The 24,830-nt window shown below is 38.1% G+C and overlaps 1 protein-coding gene across 9 annotated transcripts in view; it reads right to left on the bottom strand.

Moving 5' to 3' along the window:
• Window positions 1-24,830, bottom strand: part of lrp1bb (low density lipoprotein receptor-related protein 1Bb) — a 239,958-nt gene that overhangs the window by 122,078 nt on the left and 93,050 nt on the right. For all 9 annotated transcript variants that reach the window (XM_044217323.1, XM_044217319.1, XM_044217320.1 and 6 more), the window contains 7 exons: window positions 14,941-15,060; window positions 14,197-14,325; window positions 10,364-10,621; window positions 9,127-9,289; window positions 2,792-3,014; window positions 1,063-1,255; window positions 767-910 (listed from right to left, as the gene is read on the bottom strand). In XM_044217323.1, the coding sequence (XP_044073258.1) occupies window positions 767-910; window positions 1,063-1,255; window positions 2,792-3,014; window positions 9,127-9,289; window positions 10,364-10,621; window positions 14,197-14,325; window positions 14,941-15,060 (1,230 nt within the window). The remainder of the gene's footprint in view (window positions 1-766; window positions 911-1,062; window positions 1,256-2,791; window positions 3,015-9,126; window positions 9,290-10,363; window positions 10,622-14,196; window positions 14,326-14,940; window positions 15,061-24,830) is intronic.

Here is a 24,830-nt window from a genome sequence, read left to right as displayed (position 1 = left end):
AGAGAAGCAGACCTCTCCGCGCTCTCAGCCCCTACCCAAGAGACCAGGATGCTGGGGGTGAGGACCACACATGCCTCACTTCAATTTATCATTTTGTGAGGAAGAGACCAACTACCCAGGAGACAATTAAGTATTGCAAGAGACCCAGATATCAAACCCCACGGTGACTGCTGTATGAAGAAGCACTACTATTTAGCACCGAATCTCATTATGGTTAGGGAGAGGGAAAGCGCGAGCAAGAGAGAGATAGCTGGTGTCATCAGAACATCTATGAGGGAAGAATCAAATGTGTCATGCCAGGCCTCCCAATGTTTCGTTACCCCGATCGAAAAGTGGTGGGCCCTCAGATTGTGTCATCAATTTGATCTTCTGCTTTTATTGTCAACTACACAATGTCCAGCAATTGGTCAAACCAGCCAACAAATGCAGGCAAACTTAAGACCTCATTATGGCAATAATCAATCAGGCTCGCGACAGGTTACTTTCAAATGGGTCTGTGTCCACCAGCGATCATCTTTATTATTGTCAGTCTACGGCCGAGGCATGTGTGGCACACCCTTGGCTCTAATGTGACACATGACCTTTACAGGCACATGTCAATATCAAAAAGAGCACTCATGTAGAATGTCCTTTTCAGGCATAAGTCAGGATTCTTGTTCATTAAGAACACCAAGCACTGCCACTGGCAATCCTGTTTTAATAAAGGATATGTACTAAAATACACAATGATGCACCTATTTACATCCAAGGCAAAATATGTACTGACTTTTACACGACTGTCCATCAGAGCCCAGGCTGTAGCCAGTACGACAGCGGCAGGTTCTGGACTTGTAGCTGCCACTCAGAAGGCAGATATGGGAACATCCTCCCGGCTTTCCGTATGAAACAATTTCACATGCATGACTCCTGACTGTGGACAAAATCAGAAAAGACAGAGAAAACATTATAAGCCAATGATGCCTCCTCTTTCTGTAAAAGCCCAGACTCCAGCTTGTGAGTCACAAGATGGGGAAGATTCTGACATATACTTGCATGTTAAACTATATAGAAAATGTCCTTTACCTTTTGGCTGAGTGAGTTTGTGGTAAACACAGAGTCTTCTAGTATTCCCCAGGCTGGCTAGTGTCCTGCTCTCTGCTGTGATGTTGAACCTGTGGATCTGCAGCAGCTCCACAGTGGAACTCCCTTTGGAAGGGTCAGAGTGGGTAGCATAGAGGTAGTCCTCAAACACAGCTAATGCATAAATGTACGTCACCTGAAAAACAAGAAAATCCATGGTGTTTTTTTTACATCTTCCCTGAAGTCAAAAATAAATAAAACCACAAGAGGAACACAAAGAAAACAATACCAAAAATAAATTAATGAGAAGACTTTTATCTTTAATCATGCAGCAAGCATGAGGGGGGTGGGAGAGGGTGGTAGGGCTGTCTGTAAATTTGGCAGCCCAAACAGGGTCAAAAGCTGGACTCCATGGGGAGGCCACTGGCCCTGACACCACAGCCTCCATGCTACATTTAGCAGGCTGACACCCACACAAAGCAACATGGCTGGATGAGCTCTGTTCACAGGAAGTATACCTAAGCTCACTGGGTCACACCTTAACATCAGGGGCACCAAGAAACATGCATCAGAAAAAATAAATAAATAACAAGCAAACCACTCAACCATCTCTCTCTATGGAATTTGGCCTCTGCACTCCACTTTTATATGGGAACTTTCAAAGCAATCTCACACATAAAAAACTTAAAAGGGTGCGCATATACTGTACTTGCATATTTACCTACAGCATATGTAACGCATGCTATTTGGTACTTGCTGGATTGAATATGTTTACAGAATCAGCCAGACAGGGTCGACCTTATAAGAGGGATAAATGGAGGATATTTTGAGAGTAGAAGATTTTTTTTTTTAAATGTAATTTTTACTGTGACAATTTGGAGAGAACTGACTACAATTTACAGATTGCAATTCTCAAGTATGATCCACTTCAAATGTGAGAATTCTAGTAAAATATGAAAAAAAAAATGTAATGTACTTGTAATGAACTATATTTGGAAAATGACATACAATTGCATAGTAATGTGAGTAAAACTGTGAGAAAAGTTGTTACTTCTGAACACTGATACCATTGGCTATGACAGAAAAGACCGAATACAGTCTATGGAAAAGATGTAGAAAGGAGCTGCATGCAATTTGTCATGTAGATGCAATGATGTGAAGATCCTCTGTCTAATGAGGCCACAAGCTAATGGAGGAGGCAAAATTATGCAAAGAACACCTGCATACATAATAAGGTGCTTGAAATGCATGTTTTTCTTTCCTCATAAAAGGTATAAAGGTAAAAATATCTAGTTCAAGTTGCTTGAAAGGGAGTTTTAATGAATAGTCATAATCTGTGATGAAAGGCCTCAAAAGTGCACTACAGGAAAGATACTATTGATATGCTCATTTGGAAGGCAGCCCCACATGTGCCTCAATTCCTTCAATTTAATAAACCATCTATTCCCCATTCAAAAGACCTGTTATATGAAAATGAAAAGTGAATTATAACAACAAGCAGTGAATATACCACCTGTCTTGCAGTGATAAAGCACGGTGCCCTAAAACAGAAAATTTGAAATCCCCTCTCATGTAACAATTTGGAGTCTCTCAAATGAAGAGGGAGAAAGTACTGATAAGAGAAGCCAGTTGTCTGTTGAGATTCCCACTGACATTTGTCCACAATGGCTCCTTATGATGTGGAGCCCATGGAAGACAAAAAGCCGCGTTTACAGTGAAATGTGACACTCACTTGGCTCCCATGGATAATGGTGTGCCTGTTCCTGCCATTGTAATCCACCACATCGATGTAATCCAGGTAGGCGTCTGCCCAGTACACCAGCTTCTTGACCACGTCCAATGTCACAGCAGTGGGCTGCTCAATTTTATAATCCACCAGCCGGGTCCGGTTGGTGCCGTCCATGTTGCAGCGCTCCACCTTGGCCACGTTCCCATAGTCAGTAAAGAAGAGCATTCTGCAGAGGGTGCGAGTGTTTCAATGATTAAATGCTGTAAAGGATGATGTCTACTTTGTTGGGAGATCAGGGTCTCATTCTTTGCTCCAGATCTTCTAAGACCTACTTACATACAATAAGTAAATCCCAACCACAGACTTTTCCTTACAGTACACATTTGTGCGTTATTCTGGCTATTTGGTGTGATGCTGCATTTACCTCAAGCCATTCGATAAAACAGAATGACACTTTGCTTTTAAAGGGTAATATGTTAATTCAGCTGCAAATGACTGCCATCATAGCTTAGCAACCATAACAAGGCACAGTCAAGCTTTTGATTTGTCGAATTGGTGAGGCAGTGTGCATGGGGCTCTAGTGAGACTGAGCATTTAAAGAGTTTGGGGGTGAGGTGTATTATTTACTATTCATTATTATTATCCAAAACCAAAAACACACAAACTGTGAGGAAATTATTAAATGATGTGTTTATCTGCTGTAACGTAAGCTGCAAACATTAGCCTGCCTGGCTAACAAGCGCATTACCTACACTAGTAACCAGTGTTACCTCTGAGGCCAAGAGTTAGTATATTCTTAGCTAACTATATTTTTTAGCCATATCACTAGGTTGTCAGACTCTAATTATGATCAGGTGTTGATATTAGATCAGTGGCTATGTCAGCAATGCTCTACAAATGTGAAACAGAATAGCTTCTCAGACAGCCAGCAACATTTTAACTTACAATTAAGCCCCTATGGGTAGAGCATTTACATGGTTTTAGCATCTTTCAAATTATTATTATGATGTGAGTTTTTGTTTGAAAAAAAAGTTCTCTGTTGTGACAATTCCAAAAAAAAAAAAATTGTTGCAGTCGATATGTTGCTTTCAGCCTATTCATTCTGAGTGCAACTGTGTGATACCTGCCCAGCATGACATGAAATGAAATGTTGTGCTGGGCATCCACCAAAGGAGTGGATGATGAAGAAAGTTGGGCATCTAGCCCTGGATATTTTTCTCAGGGGGTGGTTATCCAAACCATAGGTAAGAGTGAATATTTGTCTTACATTTCCAAGGTGGCACAGACACTCCAGTAGTTTGCCCTTAATTCTCTATTTCTGCTTCATGTGGGCAATTGTTAGTGCTAACAGGCAGTAATGGAGAAAGTGCTTCATCTGAGCATTAGGTGTGCATTTAAAATCCGCAGTAGTGCTTCAGATGGTGCTATGTCTCATTTGTTTAACATGTTAAAACTCAATTTGCAAAGTACAGTATCAAGTAACAACTGTAGGAGTAAAACAAAACAAAAATATTTCCCTCTAAAATGCAGTGGAGAAGAGTAAGCACAATATGAAAATACTGTTAAGTGAAATTAAGTACAGTACTTGAGGTAATGCACTTACTTATTTCTCACAACTGTTAACAGATTAGCCATAACGACGTGATAAACAGATAGAATATCAGGGTTTCTGTAAATTTGTTATGGAGTCTTTTTTTTTTTTGCCCCCTAGTGGTTAGAATTAGCCAAATTTAGCTTCGAAGGAGCATTTTTGTTTTCTCCAAAAACACCCAGTTTTCAGTTGGCTGGTTGTTAAGTCTTAGGCTCTCTTGGTGGGCCTTCTAAAAGGTTATAGTTCATTTAGTGTTTAGTAAAAGCAGCAACAGCCAATGTGTGACTGTCTGACTCTTGTCTGTCAGGAGCAAAGGAGGAAGTAGTGTGATGTTCTTATAGCACTGCAAAACACCTCAGGGATGAAGTTCATTTTGACACTACAGGCTGCTGTTAATAACCATGAACACAACTTTCTCTAAACTTAAACCAAGTAGTTTTTGAAGAAACAAAAACGAGAGCTACATAAACTCAAGGGATATCAGCAGATCATTCCAGAACTAATGTGTCACAACACTGGATACTGATGGTTGATAATAAAATGAAATATAATTTAATGAAAATTCTGTATTTATAAATCAAGTTTCATAAAATGGTGCAATGGTGCTCAGTGGTGCCTTTCACAATAAAAATAGGCAAAGCAATAACAATAAATACAGATAAATTAAAACAATATATAAAAGGGGTGTATAATGAATATTAAATTAAAGCAAGATTTCCTAAAACAGTATCAGAATGTTTTTAAATGCCTTCTAAAAATGCCCAGTGATGCTGCCTCTCTGATACATAGAGGTTCCATAACCTGGTGGCAAACGCAACTAAAGCAGTATTCCCCATTTCCTTTGTGGTAATTTTGGGGGACCTCAGGGTATGTGAGTAGACATAAAATGATAGACAATGTGTGATGCACAGAGGAGCCAAACCATTTAGTACCTCAAAAACCGTGAGGAGGGCTTGAAAATCAATTCTAAAAGATACTCTGTATCCAGTGGAATTTAAGCCTTATACCGAGCAGTCATGGAAAACAGGTGTTGTGTTGTCTAATTTGTTTCTTACAATAGGGACTGAATAACATCAGACAGATAACTGAAATGTCTTTAACTAAAAGTAAAGATCTCACGGACTGTCACTGTAAGTATTCAAAAATGCTCAGGTCTGCACATACAGTAATTAACATGGAAGGCTTGCTACGCTGGCTTGCTGTGGCTCTGTGAGGACGGAGCTCCAACAGCCTCCAATGATAATAAGCTACAGCCAGAGAGCAGCAGGAAGCCAACTTAATCTGTACAAGTCAAGTCAGGAGAGAGAGGGGCTGCCCTTTGAACTCCAGACCAGGCTATGTTGAAGAACTGTCAGCGTCAGCAAGGAACCCAGCTCCCCAAACAGGTGCTCCTCCACGTGGCATACAAATGGTAGCTTTCTGGGATTAGGATGGTGCTGATGCTGTACTTGTGCATTCTGCAGCTACAACGAGATCCATGTTGGATTCTGGAAATGAGTACCCCTGTTAAAATAAACTGCATGGGACCAGTGAAAAATAGTATGTGTCTTACAGTGAAACAGAAGGTTGAATCGACACTGTTACAACTGGCAATTAATGAAAGGCATGTACCCCAAAGTTGTTTTCTGAATTTTCTTAGTAGTAGTAGCTTTCTGTCCTTTTTACACAGCAGTGGCAGGAGATACTTAATTTCCTTCAGCTGCTTTGTTCGTAATTGCAGTTTTCAGACTTACACTAAATTCACCTTTGCAATAAAACATCTATGATAATAGTCAAGAACTCTTGTCAAATAGATCTGAACTACTATACGTATCTGCTGTTAGTAGCTACTTGCATTTCAACACAAATGAAAGTTCCCCATTAACACAGTATTGGAGCATTTCTTTCTCTTGAAGGAAATTAACTCTTGTAAAATGATGGCTTTCTTTAGATTTGTGTTTTCTAATACAATTCTACAAAAATCCAGAACAATTCTTTCACTTATTTTGACAGTGGTAGTGGCTTGAAGGCTATAAGATGTTTGTTTAGTAGTTTTTATTTTTTGCAGTTTAGCAGTTTAAGATGCATGAGAATATTTTTTATATTAACAATACAACAAATATATATATATATATATCAGGGTTTTTTTTTTTTTCTTTGCTTTTGGTAATCTAGATGCAGCCATCTCCTAGAAATGACATTTATATACTACTAATCTGCAACAGCAAATACGTTTTGAGAGCAATGTAATGCTGCTAGGAGCCTGGCTCTATGGATGTTGGTCAGCAAAATAAACAGCCTTGGTCCAGACTTAAATATCTCAACAACTATTGGATGGGTTGACATGACATTTTGTGCTGACATTCATGGTGCCCAGATAATGAATCGATCTGACTTGGTGATCCCCTGACTATTCTTTTAGCGCCACCATGGGGTTGACATTTTTGGGTTATGGTGAAATATCTCAATAACTATTTGATGGATTGCCATGGAAATTGGTAGAGACATCCATGGTCCCCACAGGATGAATTGTAATAACTTTGGGGATCCCTTAATGTTTAATCTAGTGCCATCATCAGGTCAAAATTTTGGTTTATGACCACATACCTGCTAAATTATTGACATTCCCATCAGCCACAGCTCTGTGTTCAGTGCTATTAAGCACATTTTAACACCCAAACATGATATATTAAAATGGTGAACATAGTGAACATTATGCCTGCTAGACATCTGTAGCATTGTAATTGTGAGCTTGTTAGCTTGATGACGTTAGCATTTAACTTAAAACACTGGTGTCTAAAGTATAGCATCACAGAGCTGCTAGCATGGCTGTAAACTATTAGTATTGTCTTTTACTGACCATATTTGAGCATCTTAATTTTTACATAAGACTTATGGCCAATGATCTTTGGTCTATGACCAAATACCTGCAAAACTAATCCCATTATTGGGCAAAACAAATGAGTAGTATTTAAACTTAATTTCCAGGGGACAGGGTTGACTCAGTGCTGTAATGCTAACACGGAATCTTGATTCTTGCACTGATCAACACACACCAGTGAATTTACCATACGTTGTTACATCACCTAAGCTTCACTAATCTTGTCAAGCATAATTGCATTGGATTTTCAAATACAAAGTGCATTCTTACGAGTCATAGATATACACGGTATACAGTATATATTAAACTAAAATGGGACTCACAGGTAGCTTTAATTTTGTAGTGCTGATAAGAATTTAAATAGATGAACAAACCGTACTATCAATCAAACTCTCCTCCAAAAAGTTTTAAAGAAAATAAGAAAAGGTTGTCCATTAAATGGCTTTCCTTTAGCAAAATTAAAAAGCCTCATCTGATTATGAGAAAGGCAGTGAGACAGAGATAAAATCAAATAACAACAATGGAGTGTCAAACCAGAGCATATTCTATAAACACAGTTATTCACACTGTGCTGCTACCTAACACCTCCCTGATTTCTCATGTTTTCACTCCATTGCTCCAGGCTGACAGACCTCTCTCAGGCTCTTCTTCAAAAACAGCTGTACCATGTCTCACCAATTAGAGACAGGAAAAAGCCTTGGAAAACTTCTAGCCAGCAGGCTGCATGTCCAGCTCCCTTGTGGGCCAGCAGACTCTGAAATTATGATTTTGATTTTAGACCTTTTTTGTAAGTGGTTATAGCTGATTGTATCTCTCAAAAGTCTATCTGTTCTTGCAACATCCCTTTTCATTCTCTTCCTTTTTTGTTGGTTTTCCTGTTCTAGGTATCAATACAAATTCTGGCCATTTGCTAGGCTGTACTTGTCTGAAGTGATTACATTTTTTGTAGTAATATATCACAGTTTTCTCAATTAATTACATGTTAAGATTCAAGGTTTACATTGTCTCTGCCTTATGGGGGCTGATCATGACACAGTTTAACACAATTAGTGCACAGCAGCAAGATGCTCCCATTGTTACTGATGTTTGGAGGCGGTTATCACTGTGCTACGAGCTTGAGAACTAAAAAGAAAAGGTTTATCATTATTATTAGTGGACCACGGTTTCTAAAATCTCTATCAGAAAAGGTGTATTAATAAAAAATGTGCTCTGTCTCCAAGCTTGGTGCCTGTCCTTGTAATATAATGGCCCTGCTATTCTCTTGCTCACGGGCTACTGATAACCGGTTCACATTCTGGTACAGCCGCTGCATGCAAATTATTTAAATTTGATTTTATTTCTTTTTTTTTGTTGTTATTCTGCATGATGACACAGGAAAATGCTAAGAAACCCACATAATAAGTTCTCCAACATTGTGATCTCTGTGACTGTCAACCACATGCTGAAAATGTTTCAGTTTTCACTGTAAGCAGTGTGGGGATATTTTTTATTCCACAGTTGGTTAGCTTTTTTGTGATCTCTACAGAGACAAAAATCCTGTAATGGAAAGCCCTGCAGGGGCATTTTCTACTGAGGGATGTGGGGTGAAATCAGTGAATACAAATGAATGTCTCAACAGTAGAAGCTGTCTGAAGCATCACCAGCTATCCACCAAATTACACAGCTCAAAGAAAAAAGGGCTGAGTCGAAAGACAGGGAATCATTTAAAGCCCTTCATTGTAACTCACTCACATTCTTCCAGACAAGTCAATTGTTATGCATAGTGAATATTTTTTCTCTTCTTCCGTGATTTTTTTTTTTCTTTAACAAAAGATGCATGATGATAAATGAGCCTTGCAGGACTTTCAGAGATGGTGTATTACTGTATATAGGCTGCAGAACACTCACCCCATGAGAGGATCCAGAGCTATTCCTTTAGGATTCAGCAGGTCTAGTTGTACGATAGTAACACACGTGTCCCCACCATGGTCACAGACAAATATCTTGTCAGTGACGCGGTCAACAAAATAGAAGTTGCCTGTCAGCCAATCAATGGCCATGTGCTCCACATCTGCAATGGCAAACAGGGGTTAGATTCTTGTGTAAAACAGTTGAATAAAAATATATAATACACTACATTTTTCAACACTTTACAAGACTACCAGAGAGCCATATTTAAACAAGAACAATCAAACTCTGTGCAGCAGAGGCTGTATTAACTTGTAGTCCCTAGTCCAGCTCTAACAATACTGGGCCTTAACTTACCATAATGCAACTCAATAGCATGTTTTGTCAGACCCTCCATGCCTGGTAAATGTCGACACCATTCAAACCTAATGTAAAGGCTTATGTTAAAAATATCTAGACTTCAAGCACAAGCTGAGATAAAATTTAAATTTCGAAAGCTCCACCGAGAGGCCCAGAATACATCATACAAAAGCTTTTGAAGTAGTACGCACCATGATGAGTAAACTGATCTTGAAGTGTAAAATTGGTGTAGTGCCCCTTTAAATTATACAATGGGCACTGTGAATTCTTATTGGTTGACAAGTTTCCATTATGCTTTTGTAAAGGACAATATAACCTGACACCTCTGATGCAGGTATTCTAAATGAATGCACCAGTATTAAACTGTAGGTAACAGTTTAGGCTTTGACTCAGAGCCTCAAAAAATTGACAAATAGCCAGTGAAAACCATACACATTTAATATCAAAAGTGTATGATATTTGTGAGAATCTGAACCAGATCAACTAAAAAGAGGGAACGACAGCACTTTTGAAGTAGTGAAGCTGGTGTAGCCTGCAGGTTTGAAGGACAGCTGTAGGGGAAAGGTGAGTGGCCAGAAGCGCTGGGGCTAACCAGCCTTCAACCGCTCAGACAATAAAGAGATAGAGAGAGACCTCACAGGTGAGAGAGAAAAAATGAGTGAGAGAAAGAGAAACAGAGATAGCATGTGTGTGTGTGAGAGAGAGAGCTGGGTGATGTGTATCTCAGGTGAAAAGATGCACCGCTATCCTATATTCTTGTAGGTGAGAGTGTTCATGATTTGAGAGCAGATAATCACTTACATTTATCAGAAAAGAAAGGAAGGGAAAAGGAGTATGTAGTGTAAGAGAAGGAAACTATGAATAGCTGAAAACGTACGTTGCAAACTTTGTTGGGTTTTTATTTCCTGTTCCCGCGTGAATCCTCGCAGATTCCTCATTTCAGCACAGCGGAGTTGCCCAGAGGACTCTGTAGACAGAACCCAGCATACACTTTCCTGGTTGTGCTGGAAATCCAATGCCAGTGTTCCATTTACACTCAGAGACCTCAGGGGCTGGAGGCCTGTTCCATTTAGATGGGCGATGACAATACGATCTGAACCACCAATGAGAAGCATTGGGCGGCTGTCACCAGGATCTGGAGTGAACGGGAAAATATGGAAGGTTTTGTTTCTTTAGTTTGGTAGCACAATTTGTACTGTTGAAACCTCCAGGGACCATCTGACCTCAAGGAAAACAAGATTACATTTGAAAAAAGTAATAGAAGGAAAACAATTTCTGAATATGAACTTAAACAATGGCCAATATACTTAGAAGGAACACACAAACACAGAGAAAGAGAAAAAATAGAAACAAAGAAAGACAGCAAGAATGCTTTTGTGAGAAAGAATCCTTCACCGTCAGAGGTAGAAAGCATCAATTGCACACAGACTCACAGAAAGAAAAAAGCAAGAAAGCGAGAAAAAGTATAATATACTGTAATTTTTACATCAGATGAAACAGCCCCAAAACAATCAAACAAAAATGATTTTCAAAACTGATTGATTTGAACTAACACAACAAATCGAGAAACACATCAATTCAAGTGGCGAAGTAGACTTTTTCTGAGCCCTTCTCTCCTGCTGGGAGCCAAGGCAGGACAGTTCATGGTGGTAAAACTACGATAAGCTGCTTTATGGGCTTAATTGACCGTGCACATTCTCTGACATCAAGTTCAACCCCTGAAATAGGGCCCTTATTTACCCCGATCTTCCACACAAGTTCAACTCAAGGGCTACTCTCCTAATATAGGCAATAAATCAGAATGTCTGGTCACATAACTGCTTCCCCTCTGAATCAACTTTTAGTAGTCAGACATTTTTCTCCCACACTAGGGGGTTGATGGGGTTTTGACCAGGCTCTCTGACATAAGTCTGGCCCCTCTTAATCAAGCATGGAAAATGTTAGCTGATGCAGCAATAATGCTAGATACCAATGCAAATGCAAATACTGGAAGGGTGTCTTTGTGTAGTGCGAGTTTTGGCTCACATGTCAGAAATACACCCTTTCCTCGCTCTGGAGAGGCATGTCCGTGTTTGACAGCAGCTGGCAGGCTGCGCTCCGGTAGGAGAATGAGAGAAAGTAAACAAACTTGCTGTAGCTTAAAAGCAGTGAGCAGACAGGATCTTAAGAAGTTGTATTGAAGTGTAAGGACCACACGCATCTAAACAGACCGAAGTGACATTTGCAGGTACGTTTATATGCTGTTTGGTGTGTTACAACTGACCAGCTAATTAGCTATCCAGCCTGCAAACTGACGTCAGCAGTGCATGTTTACTACGTAACTGCTTCATGCAAGTATAGTTTAACATGAAACTATTTGATTGGCTATATGGAACCACATTTTCCATCTACACAGACAGAGAACTAGTGGTACAAATTAATACGTCATTATGAAACCAAAACTCATAAAATATACATTTCTCCCATTTGGTTTCTAATTTTTTCTCACAGGAATACACAGGACATATGATTTACAGAGAAGATCTGTGTACTATAGCAGAAATAAAAATGCCATTTAATTTCAGTTGTTGTTCAGTGATATTCTACATTTTTCTTATTGTCAAAAAGTCTATAGAATTGTAGAATTGATCCTACTAACATTAGGGCTGGGCGATATCTCGAATATATTCGATAAATTCGAATATGAATTAATGTGCGATATAGCAGATGAGCATATCGTCATATTCCAGTTTTCAGTGTTTCTGCTGGTCGCCACAGAGGGATACAGAGGGAGTTACGTTCCTTTAGTCAGCCATGAAGTGTGTAGATGAGCTCAGGTTGTAGTATAATCGTTAGTACTAACTTAATACCAACCCCACTGTGAAAATACTCCACTACAAGTAAAAGTTCTGCAAGTACTCATTGTGCAGTAAAATGGTCTCTGTCAGTATTTTACTATTATATATGATGTTTCTGGATTAATGTTACTGCTGCATTAATGTGTATGTTGCATTTTACTGTTGGGTATTTTATTCTACAGCAATGCATCATATTCTATAAGATCATCATATGTTTGCACTATTTGAGAATTTACAGTATGTTATTTTAGAGAAAACATGTATATAGAGATATATATATCGTATATCGCGGCATAGCATAAAAATATTGAATATTATTTATAAGCCATATCACCCAGCCTTAACTAACATATAATGCCTTTGTATCTTATTTCTCTGTGCCACAGAGTTCTATTGTTAATGATGTGCTTGTATGCTATTAAAAACCCATCAATGAGCCACACCATTGCACTGGGGTGACATGTTACTAAAATTAGATTGTAGCTTATTTTGAGTCAATCCTACATCAACCATCCCGATGCTGTAAACACTCACCAGCAAATCAAATGTGTAATAATCTGCAGCTGAAAATAGTCCCCAACAAATGCATTTTCTGAAAAAGTGCAGCTGTTTTTAAATTACTTGGCTTTGAAAGAAAATTTAACTACATATTTGTGACACATTTTTGATGATTTAAGTCATCAGTAGGAACAAATGGGGACAGTGTGGGAAAGTTGGAAAGTACTGAGACAAAGACTAACACATTGTAAGTCTTTGAAATATTGAAGAAAAAAATATAATAATACAGTGAAAATATACAATGATACAATAAGTAAGTAAGCAATAAAGCTGTTTTTCTGCAACATAGAATTACCCCACACTTCCATAATCGACAGTTTGGTACTTTGCACGAGTCAGTGAAATCCATAAGGGTGCTGTTGAGTCAGATGTATGTTAGGAACACAAATAAAACACAAAATATTAATATAATATAATATATTACTTTCACTTTAGTCAGAGCCAAATGAGAAAAGATTAAATGAAGATTAAATCCCCAAAAAGAACATTTGTGCTGCAGAGTTTTAACTTCAATCTTAAACGTTATGTTTTTCATTCCCTGCTGCTCCTCATCTTCTAGCCTCAGAGAGCTCTGTCTGAAATTTATATTCATGAGCTTTTACAACTAATGGTAACCCCATAGTTATCCCTGTACCACTATCGCTCTCTGCTAAATTAATATTAATGCATGTGAGAATTGGGTTCAGTTAAGTTTATGGGTAATCATATTCAGTTTATTCCTGGTAGGACACCAGTCACATTGATTAAAAGCTGCAACAGTGGTGTTCTCCCCAGCTAGGTGTGTTGGGCCTCTAGCTATTTTCAACCCATATATGCCATAGTGACAACACCCTAAAAAAAATCTCCTTCACTTTATGGTTCAATGCACGACACAAAAATATACTACAAGGTTGAGCTTATTTGCTTGTGGATGGCGGACCACCAAAGCACAATACCTCTTTTGGTTGTTTTATTTCTAAATAGACTGTGTTACTCATCAGGACAGATTTGTTACCAGCATCATGCATTAACATAAATCAGGGTGACACTGGGCATTGTCTCCACACAAAACACTCCAGACTGCTCCCACTTAAAATCTTATGCTCATTAATTTTATCATTATCCTGGCCTGACCATGTCTACCCATTCCCATGTAGGTGATAGATGTGGTCACTGCTAAACCACAATAACTATGCTTTACCAAAGCTAGTGAGCACTAAGGTGATGATAAGCTAGAATTCCACTCTGGTTGAACAACACCGCTGTTTATTATTAGAAATGAAACATACAGAGTATGCAGATTATGTTGTTTCCCAATGCAAGTGGTGCCGCTCACCTTGTTTGGCTTTGCAAGATATCCTGTCAGGCTGCAGGATGTATCCTTCTGTGCAGCTGCATCTGTATGACCCGTAGGTGTTCGTGCAGGTTTGGCTGCATGCGCCATACATGGCACATTCATCATGATCTTATGGAAAAAGGAAGAGAGTCATTTGTAACAAATTAGGTGTGCTCAAATATGACCCAAATACATAAAGTATACTTAATGTGGCCTCACTCTGGCACCTCAGGCATAATTACTTTTACAGCCTATGTGCCTTTTTTGGAGCTGCAGTACCCTATAAACCACTCTCTCATGTCTTCCTCAAACAGGATCAAATTCAGGAAGTAGTGCTACTTTGTTAAACCCCTTCCTCCAGCATAATTATGCAATTTTATGCCATGTCGTTGGTATAAGGTGTATGCAGAGTCCAAGTAAGAAACTACAACTCTAGAGGCACCTTTGACTTCCTCACTGGCTGTCAGAAATCAGGCCTGTGGCACATATGAAGAGCGTAAAGAGGGAGGGAAAAAGACACAGAGAAATTATGTGCTGCATATACAGTATGTGCGTGTATGCATGTGTATTGGGGGTATAATGCACTGTACAAGAGGGCCTGCCTGCAGACAGATGGAAGCACCTCCTGCTTATTCATCTGAAAGAAGTCTGGCCGAGGGCAAAAGGAAGGATTGGTGTGGGGAAGAGGGAGGCAAAACGGAGGGGGGGAGGCAGGAGGCCCTCACCAGCGCAGCTGAATCCTACCTCTGCAGCTCGTCCCGTCCTCGCCGACCTCAAAGCCGTCAGCACAGAAACAGAAGGTGCCATTCCTCGTCATGACGCAGCCGTAGCGGCACCGGAGCTCGTGGCAGGCTGACAGGAGCTCTGCAGGGGGAAAGAGAAAGGGAGAAAAAAAAAAGAGAATTGGAGAAAAGGGGTATGAAAGGGTAAGTGGAATGGAAAATTACTTTTTGATTTGGGAAACTACTTTTTTAATTTTCCTCTTGTCGTCTCGTGGACTCTATGAATAACGACATGGAAATGAAAATGTTGTGAATATATTGGAAATTATTTGAAGAAAAAAGTTTTTATGTAACTGTTAACTACATGATCACTACTGAAAAACAACTGAAAGAAATGTCACTTTGTTAATTAGTAAATGTCACAGGAGATAAAGAGGTGTAGAGTAAAAAGCCATTCCATATAAACTGTGACCAAGCAATCAAAGACTTCTGATGAGTATGACTATTGTAAAGTCATCATTTGACATACTGATTGACTGGTAGCAGCCCTCAGGAAGTGCCAACATTGTCATTTCCTATGTATTTTCTGAATGTTGTGATTGGTAATGATGCTCTGTATAGCACAAATCTTTCTTCAGAAAGGAACAAAGAACAGCTAATTATGGCATGATGAACGTTCAGCAACATAGCACAGCTACACAAAGTATAACCCTCAAAACAAAGCTTTAATTGAACAAAGATTGATATGCCACTACTGAACATTAATTAATGTCAACTTACGGCCCAAAAGATGAAAGCTTGCATTGATTGTCCTTGGTCTTTCCTGTGCTAACCATTTCAAGACTTTATGAAATGCTGCAGCAGCGGACCAAATCATTTCTTGACAGGGTGTGTTTATATTCAGCAGCGCAGTGGGAACTGAATGACAATCAAAGCTTCAGTTATCATTACTTTCTGAATGAAAACACAGTCTTTGGTTTTGATTTTAAAGAGTTGGAATTATGTGATGTCAGTAGATCAGATACTTTTAAACACTTACTGAGTTATCAGAAGTCCATTTTTCATAACAGTATCTAACTTTCTTGCTAGCTTACAGACACAGTGAGATGAATTGGCGCGGGTGGATTGTTAGGAGAGCAATATATAAAGCTCAGTGAGAGCTTGTTGGAGACAACAGTTGACATAACTGATAATCATAAGAAACACTTTGTAAGTGAGGGGAAAGAAGAATATAGCAATGAAATGTGGTAAGTAACTGTTGACTAACATGCCAGAGGCATGAAATGTCAGTATAAACTCCACTGAAGTGTGTACAAAATACTGTTTTTGATATTAAAATATGCAGGCTGTAAAACGATGGCCTTGTTACCTTTCACGGCTTCAGAGAGGGCTGAGATGAAACTAAAGGGTTGAACTTTTGGTGTATTTGGTTTTCATATAGCCCTTAGAGGAGTTTTGACTGACAGGGGGTTGAGTGGAAAATGACTAAATTTTCATTTTTTGAGGTGAGAGCGAGCAAACAAAAAGGTATTGAAATGGTAAATGCCCAGTAGACTGGTCTTCAATGACCAGAGAGAGCCTGCTTGGGTATTCATTACTACCCCTTACTGGATGATAGTGGAATAGTGAAATGATTCTGGGGTAGCAAAGAGCTGGAGCTCAATACACTTTAAAGAGAGTCTGGAAACAAACTATTTCAGAGAGGTGTGGCATTGCTATTCTGTGTTTTAAGGATATGCTGTTGACATTAACCACTTTGTGACAATTCTAATCTCCATTTATTTACCCACTAGAAAAGTGTGACTGCCAGGCACACCTAGAGGTTTTGCTACACTATGAATGTGCAAGCATTTATCCAAAAATAAGACTCAACACTAGACAAGACATGAAACAAAATCATGAGTCCAAGTATTAGAGCCAGACAAATGATGTTATTATAGGATACATCTTAATTAATATATTATTTTGCAAACTACATATATAGATCTCTATCTCTCTATATATTTTATATATATATTTTCTTTTTTTTTTTTATTCATGAATGAACAAAATTTATTTGTTTTTTATTTAATTGAACTATTAAAAGCGACTGTATTTTTTATGATATAAATTACATATTTATTCACATGAATAATGTAATACTTTGAGTTACAGTTGAAAAAAACAAAGCCTGTTTACTGCTGTACAATAGTAGCCTAAACACAATATATTATATATATATATATATATTTATATTTTATATATTTTTTTTTGTTCATGAATGAACAAAATTTATTTGTTTTTTATTTAATTGAACTATTAAAAGCGACTGTATTTTTTATGATATAAATTACATATTTATTCACATGAATAATGTAATACTTTGAGTTACAGTTGAAAAAAAACAAAGCCTGTTTACTGCTGTTCAATAGTAGCCTAAACACACCTTAATGTCAGAAAAATACTAACATTTTGTTGCTGTCATATCAAAAGACAAAATCCTGCATAGTGATATCAAGTCCATAAACACATGTATGCTCTTACTCAGTGTGAAAAAAAGTACTTAGTGATGTAGTATGGGGCCAAATTGTTTTCTAACTACTGAAACTACCCCAGCTTCAAACTGCACAGAAAATGAAAGTTTCCAACAATGCATGCTGGATAGATTTTCACAAGCCAAGTTATTTGATCCCCACCAAGACACACAGGCAGACCTTAAGTTACCTTTTGGTGACAAACTAACATCATTAATACGAAGAGAGTTTTCAATACACCAAACAAGTCAGAAAGTTAAGCAAGCTCCTAACAAATCCAAATGTAAAAAATATTAAAGCCTGCAAGAAACTCTCCTTATATGTTAAAGTTTGAAAGTACTGGTTCCTGTTTGGGAGCTTACTGCACTCATATAACCCTTGAATATAACTCTGTCTCCCAAACATTATGTTCATATACAACTAATTTGCATTGGCTAAGAGGTTTTGCAGGAAATGTAATGTTGCCAGATTATGTTTTTATTAAAGTAAAGACAAAATGTTTATGTGGATGTGAGGACTTATCGCAGCACATCACATCGGTTGAAGAATGCAATACCGGTTTCTCTGATCCAACTTTCTGAAAAGCTCAATTCTGTTGATAATTATGCACTGCCTTACAGCTTCTTGTTCTGTTTGTCTGCACACCTATGGCAAAAAAACCACAAAATAGCTCATTCCTTTACTCTGTACTTTAATTTAGAGAGAGTTGTTTTAATTTTAAGAGATGTGAAAAAGGATTTCATATCTCTAAATGACAAAAAGTAAATCTGTCAGATGTACATACATATGTACATACAAAAATACACAAGCGCTCAGAAAAACATACAACTGTTACTTTGTGGCTGTATCTACAGTTTCAAAATGCATTTCAGCTGAATTTAACAAGAGACCATCAAAGTTTTACCCTCTCAATGAATGCACTGTTAAAGCGTTTCTTAATGTAGCCACTGACGTAATGTGGAGCTGATTATGACCATGGCCTCTATCTTGCTTTGTTCAACTCTGAATTAGTCATGTTTAACTAGTAATTACCATGCAGGGGTAAACTAAATTAGAACCTTGCAGTGAAAAACCTTTTTTCCCATTGAAATGTCTTTCTTCAGAATATACACTACATTTCAGCCTCAGCTTGAGTTATGACAATGAAGTGAATTATATGCATAATTACATTTATTTTCGACCTTGGCTGTGTGGTTTCTGTTATCAGGATGACTGAATGTTTTTAAAGGTTATACCTTAATTCAGTCTTGAGCTACTCTGTAGCTGCAGCTAACAATGAGAGTTGTTCACCAATCATGTCATGTAATGAAGGCAAAACTGACAGCCACAGCTGAAAAGTGGTTAAAACATCTTTTCACATAACTTTAGTTAACAGGAAACTACTACACTTTACTATAGGCTATTTTATGTGTGAGCTAGATGTCACATAGGTCACTCCATCTGCTTCTGCCTTCAAACCACATTTTCTATAAATATGAGCCGCTAGCTGTGAAAGCAAAACATTTATGTCAAACTAATTCAGAGGACCAGGATGTGTTTTGGTTATTTTGAGGGTTATATGGAGTGAGATTGTGCCGGACATATTGGGGTGGACTAGAGAGCAGCACTCCTGGTAAAGTGGAGCCATGTAAAGCTCTACAACGAAATGACAAAACATTCACTACAATCAGCAATCATGATGCCAATGGCTGGGAAAAAGGCACAGGTTGAAAATAACCAAAATTACACCCACCTGCAAAGAGCCACATGCCAGTAAAATGTGTCTGCTTGGATAGATACATTGTCACTGGCTGCTATCTTTCTGAGACATTAGCATTTGAATAGCTCAGTATAAACAGACTTTCTCTGCCCCTTCTGACTGCCATGCACTGTATGTCAATCAAATCAAAGAAAAACAATGGGTTTGTATGAAACAGGTTCCTGACTGGCTGCCTCTTACGATGGCCCTACAGGGGTGTAAAAGAAAGCTGCGTTCTGAAACTGTAGCGTCTCTGCTAAAAATCTGTAGGCTATTTGTGTTTGAATTCTCGAGTAGACCAGAAGCAGGACAGGAATTAACAGCAAGTGGGCAAAAATAGACTAGAGAATGTGTAATAATGATGTATAAGTTGATAGGTTAATAATGTTATCTCTGTATGGTTACATCCTTTCTCTATATGAACTTCTACAAACCTTTCCACATTTCTATGTAAATAAAAAACTATTAAAATCATACAGCACAATGAAAAATGTGTATTAAAATGCTACCTAGTAAAAATATTTTGAGTTTGTAAGTACTTTTAAAAAGTACCCACCTGTCAGCCCTTGACAGGTGGGTCGAAAACTAACGTTGCTTCCAGCCATCTCTGTTTACTCGTTCTCAAGCTTGTTTGTGGACCCCATGTGACCTGTGCATTATTATTCATCGCGTGGTACGGTAACTAGCATGCATCCCTGTTGTGAAGCAGTATGCAAAATGACTACATGCCGGGCTGAAGATATTCAAAGCTAATCCTTATATCTGCTCAAAGACGGCAGATGATCAGCTTTCCCTCTTGGCAAACACAGAGTGCTGCAGGGATTGTATATCTGCCACTGAGCCTGCTTGAAGCTTTTCCCATAGAGCTATGCAGTGCTACCTCTGAGAACATGAGTCAATAGTGAAGTACATGTAGTTGCCTTGATACTATGATCTGCAAATATACAGTATGTGGAAGAAATATGCTTTACAGTACTTAGCAAGAGCTTTAAAATTTCTATGGTCTACACTTAATATTATTAAATACTGGCATTAATGAAAACATGCCGTCTCCTGCAAATGAGGAATAATACAGCAGTGAAAGATGCATTGGCAAGGATGGAGTACACTGACATTATGAATTGTAACCACAAAGATGATGTGAGAAACAGCATACTTAATTTGTTCTATTATCTTCTCCAAAAAGTGTAATGACTGCACCTTAAAATTTCTATGGTCAAAACAGATATAAAACAGGAAACAGTGAGAGCCTAGTCATCCCATACACTTTCCCAATGTAGAGATCTGAAATATGCAGTCAAATATTCCTCAGTCTGAAACACAGAGGCATATGCATTCACAACAGCAAGCCCTGTCTAATCTGCAGTCTACAGCAGTCTAATTTGCTCTAATCAAATGTATCAACAGAATGATTCCAGCAATGGCACACAATTAATTCCATCTCTTTTCACATTATGGCTGGTAAAAAAAAAAGAAAAATGTCAGTTGAGGTATGTGAAGCTCTGAGGAGGTTTTACTGCTTTGTTATAGAGGTTATGATTTGCTTAAATTGTATTAGTGATCTGGAAATTGTAATTTCAATATGTCTATAGGGAGGGGGACCAGCCAATTCAATTGCAGCATGTAGAGATGTGTGAATTTATATCATTATATTTTTAACTGTATTGAGATGATACAAATCTTAGTGTATACAACCATTGAAATAAAATTGAAATTAAAATTCAAAATAAATACTGATGATATACAGTATATATATTGTACTGTATATATACTGTATACTGTACTGTATATATACTGTATATCATCAGTATTTATTTTGAACATTTTATTTCAAAATTCTAATTAAAAGAAAAAATGTATGTTTTGTTTTTTTCTGCAGTGACAGTGGCCCCTACATTAAGGTTCTCCATGCAGTGTGAATCTTTGGTTCCGACTGACTGTTAACCAGACGTGGGGTCGATGTTGTTAGCCATTGCTTTTATATCCATCTGTGATTTCAGCACTTTTTTTTTTCCGTGACTCCATACATTGCTGTGTGACCCTCGAATCACAGTACAAAGTGCTGAGGTTACAGAACTACCTGTTGCTGTGAGCAAGTTAATGTTAGCAAGCTAGGATTCCACTTTGTGAGAGGAAGTTAGTTAGCCTACCTTGTAAGCTTCAATTTTCCAAGTGGAATATCAACTTAACCATAAAGTGGGTCATCCTAAGTGTTGATTGTTGTAAAGGAAACCACTAACAGTACGTAACCAATGCTATGGGGCCTTGTTAAAAAAGGGGGAAAACACATCTTGTAACGTTCGTAGACTATACAGGGCTATGATGTGGTGCAGACAGCAGATCACCATGGAAGGTGACTCCTAGCAATGGCATCTCTTAAATCAACATGGGGGATGCCCACCCAGTGGCCTGAATTTTGTTTTCCACAAATACTTCCAGAAATGGTTTCACCCACTTTAGAAAAATGAAAACATATACACAATAGTTGCAATATCATCATATATTACCTTACACAAAAGTGAATTCAAATTTCAGTTCAACTTTTTTGTTTTATTCATATCATTGAAAAACTACAGAGGCATTGATTTTCTGCTTATTTGGGACATAGAATTCTATCTAGCAGACCACTTGAGTAGAAGTTTCTCAGGCCTTCCACATTCGGCCACACAGATGGTAGAGTATGAATGGTGAGTGTGACACTGTTCCTCTGCCAATACAAACAAGAAGCCTCACCATGGGCGAGAAAAGACTAACCCAAGGCTAACAGTCAGATTTCCCCATCTGGCCTAATTATGGCCTCCCTTTAGGGATGGCCATGGCCTTTTTTTCTGTGAATAGCAAGCCTTTCCCCAAAACTTTGTTTGCAGTCAAGGCTTGTAATTAATGTGGGACCAAATTAAGATGCAAACCCAACACAGAAGGTACACCCATGGCTGGCTCAAGAACCTTTAATGAGTTGCTTTCCCACCCATAAATTAGGAGCTTAACCCATTCTGTAGGTCTGTAGCTATGGTTGGTATCCTCTGGGTGGCAAGAGTGACGAGATTGATTTCACAACGATGAAATTGGGTCATAAATTCCCTAGGGTTCAGAGTCAGAAGTGTGTGCAGGGAAATATTGTATATATTTGTATAAGATGTGCGATGATTGCAGTGACACAATTTATTGACAAGGCTTTAGAAAGTTATCTGTGAAGCTTAAGTGTGTCAGCTTTGATGTGATATGGAGCTGTCCGGATGGTCTAGAAGGTATAATTTTCCCAAGAAATTGAGAGATACATGCACATATACATGTAGTTTTCAAAAAATGTAATCCTGTTGCTCAAACTAGGGCTCAAATGTGACAGTAAATGTTGTTAATCCCTCAAAGCACAATTCGCTGAGGGATTTGAGAACTGGTGCACTGCCAGGCTTCTGACATGCCCTTAAATATTGGAAGAAACATCATCGGTGTGGGTGTCAAAATCTTCCAGCAAACAATGAAATTTTAATTCTAACCACTCCTGAGGAAGAAAATCCGCTGTAATAGGATTTGATGACACCAGATTGTTCCCTCATATTAGAGAAAGTAATGATATGAGTGACAATATCTTGCCAGACTGTGGAACAACAAAGTAAGATGCATGAAATATTGATTGCCAGTGTCTGCTGTTATTTATATAGTGTGTAGTGGGGCCTGGCAGTCACTCCTAACCAGAGTTACCAAGATAACAAGACCTGGAATGTCAACTCTTCAAAGACCAAAGCAAAATCTGCTTAAATACATGTAATACTTTGACAAATTCCTTGGAAATGACCTTTAAATCATCAGATGCATCTGTAATGAAAGCAGAAGTAGGAAATAAAACACTATCGAAAAGTACAACCACATCTTCTCTGGTAAAGTGACTACAGTGAGGTAGAATAACACACTAAAAGCATAGCACATTGTAGAGTAAACCCGGAGAGAGGAGCGTGATCACTTTGAGTACTTACTGTAAAAGTTCCAACCATTAGAGGGGCAAAAATGTAATAAATATGCTAATACGTTACAGTCTACAAGGCTGGTTGGCAGCACATTTTCAACCTACTGAGAAACACTAAAAAAATCACTGAGCTGTATTCACGGCTAGTCATTTCGTAACAAGCGCATCACTTATCACAGGCTCCTTCACCCTGGAGAAAAGTGTTTGTTTGTTTGACTTGTTGTAATGAAAAGTTAATCAAGTGAGATAATTGAATGTTGTTTAGAGACAGAGGGTGGGAGTGAAGGTGCATGTTTGACATTGTTTATTTCAGGAGCTTTACCATAAGAAAATAAAGAAAAATGTATACTGATGTTTTGTGAATTATTTCTAGTGTCAGAATGTCAGAGTCAGAGACTAATAGAAAAAACGATTAAGGTATGTGTTCGCCAAATAAGATGATCTGGGGAGTCAGTGCTTTCTCACTTCAACGTCAGTAATGAGATTTTTTTTCTGCTACTTTTCAGCCAATGTACTTAGAAGGCAACTATAATTCAAATCCCCAAATAGCTTAAATCAGTGTGTTCTCCGCAGAGGGCAAACACATTGCCTTTGACAAGTTGTGCTATGACATGGAAATCATCACTGCATAAAAGTCCAGATTACCCTTACGTGGCAGAAATAGATCCATATATTTTGGAATCAAATACATTAGAGATCCTGTCAAAGCAGAGCACTGGGAGAGGCAGCCGCACCTCATCCCTACCTAACATTCAGTGGCAATTCAGTTTGCAAATGATTTTCTGTTGGAGTGAGTGAGACTGGCACAGGCTGACAGTGAAAGTCAACCAACATAATCACAACCAACTGCACTCTTTAGGAAGCAATTTGTAACAATGTTTGTTTGTTTTTACTTTCTGTGTCATTAACCGTGTTATATTTTTTTGCAGATCAAAGCCAATATGGATCCTGCATATAATATCTATATTCTCAATAGGTATGAGTAAACATGGATATAATGGCTTAACTTTTAATGTTTTCTGTGTCTGGATGCACCCAAACTTGAAAAGAAAGATTGGGACTTGGATTTTGTAGAAGACCACTAACATTGTATTTAAACAAAGCATCTCGAAATCTAAATCGGAGATGATTGCAATCTCATCTGTGTTGGTTGCTGTTCCAAGGGAAAACAGTGTCTTTTTCTATCAGTTCCTTTTTTTGCCTCTTAGATGCTGTAAGTTCAAATATGAATGTTTTGCACAATTTCTTTTTCAGGGTAACCAGGGCTATTTGAAAGTGAAAAAATGTGATACAAACAGTTGCAGTCAAGACTTCTGATGGATTACATACAATCCAACTAATCAGTGAAGTCTGTGAGGTTTTTGCTGTAATTCAAACTATGGGTTTACGGTAGGGCTGAACAATTTGAGGAAAACATTTTGATGAAAAATTGCTATTTTTCTGATCAGTATTATACAATTATAATTATTTTCTACAAATTTAACAACAGGCCTGTATTGGTGGTCTACATAGTAAAACAATAAACATCACCAACTTATGGGGTTCTCTCTTTTTTTTTTTAAACTTGTCAGTCAGAAAAGTCACCATCTAAGCAAATTTGCCTGGTGTTCAAGAAACATTGACCAATTTAGCCCACATTCATTTAGATATAATTGTGGTACTTGACATTACTCAAATTTAATCATGACATTTAAAAG

Source organism: Siniperca chuatsi, linkage group LG12 (assembly GCF_020085105.1).
Source record: "Siniperca chuatsi isolate FFG_IHB_CAS linkage group LG12, ASM2008510v1, whole genome shotgun sequence".
NCBI lineage: Eukaryota > Metazoa > Chordata > Actinopteri > Centrarchiformes > Sinipercidae > Siniperca > Siniperca chuatsi.
Note: the sequence above shows the minus strand (reverse complement) of the source record. Positions and strands in the feature narration are given on the sequence as shown.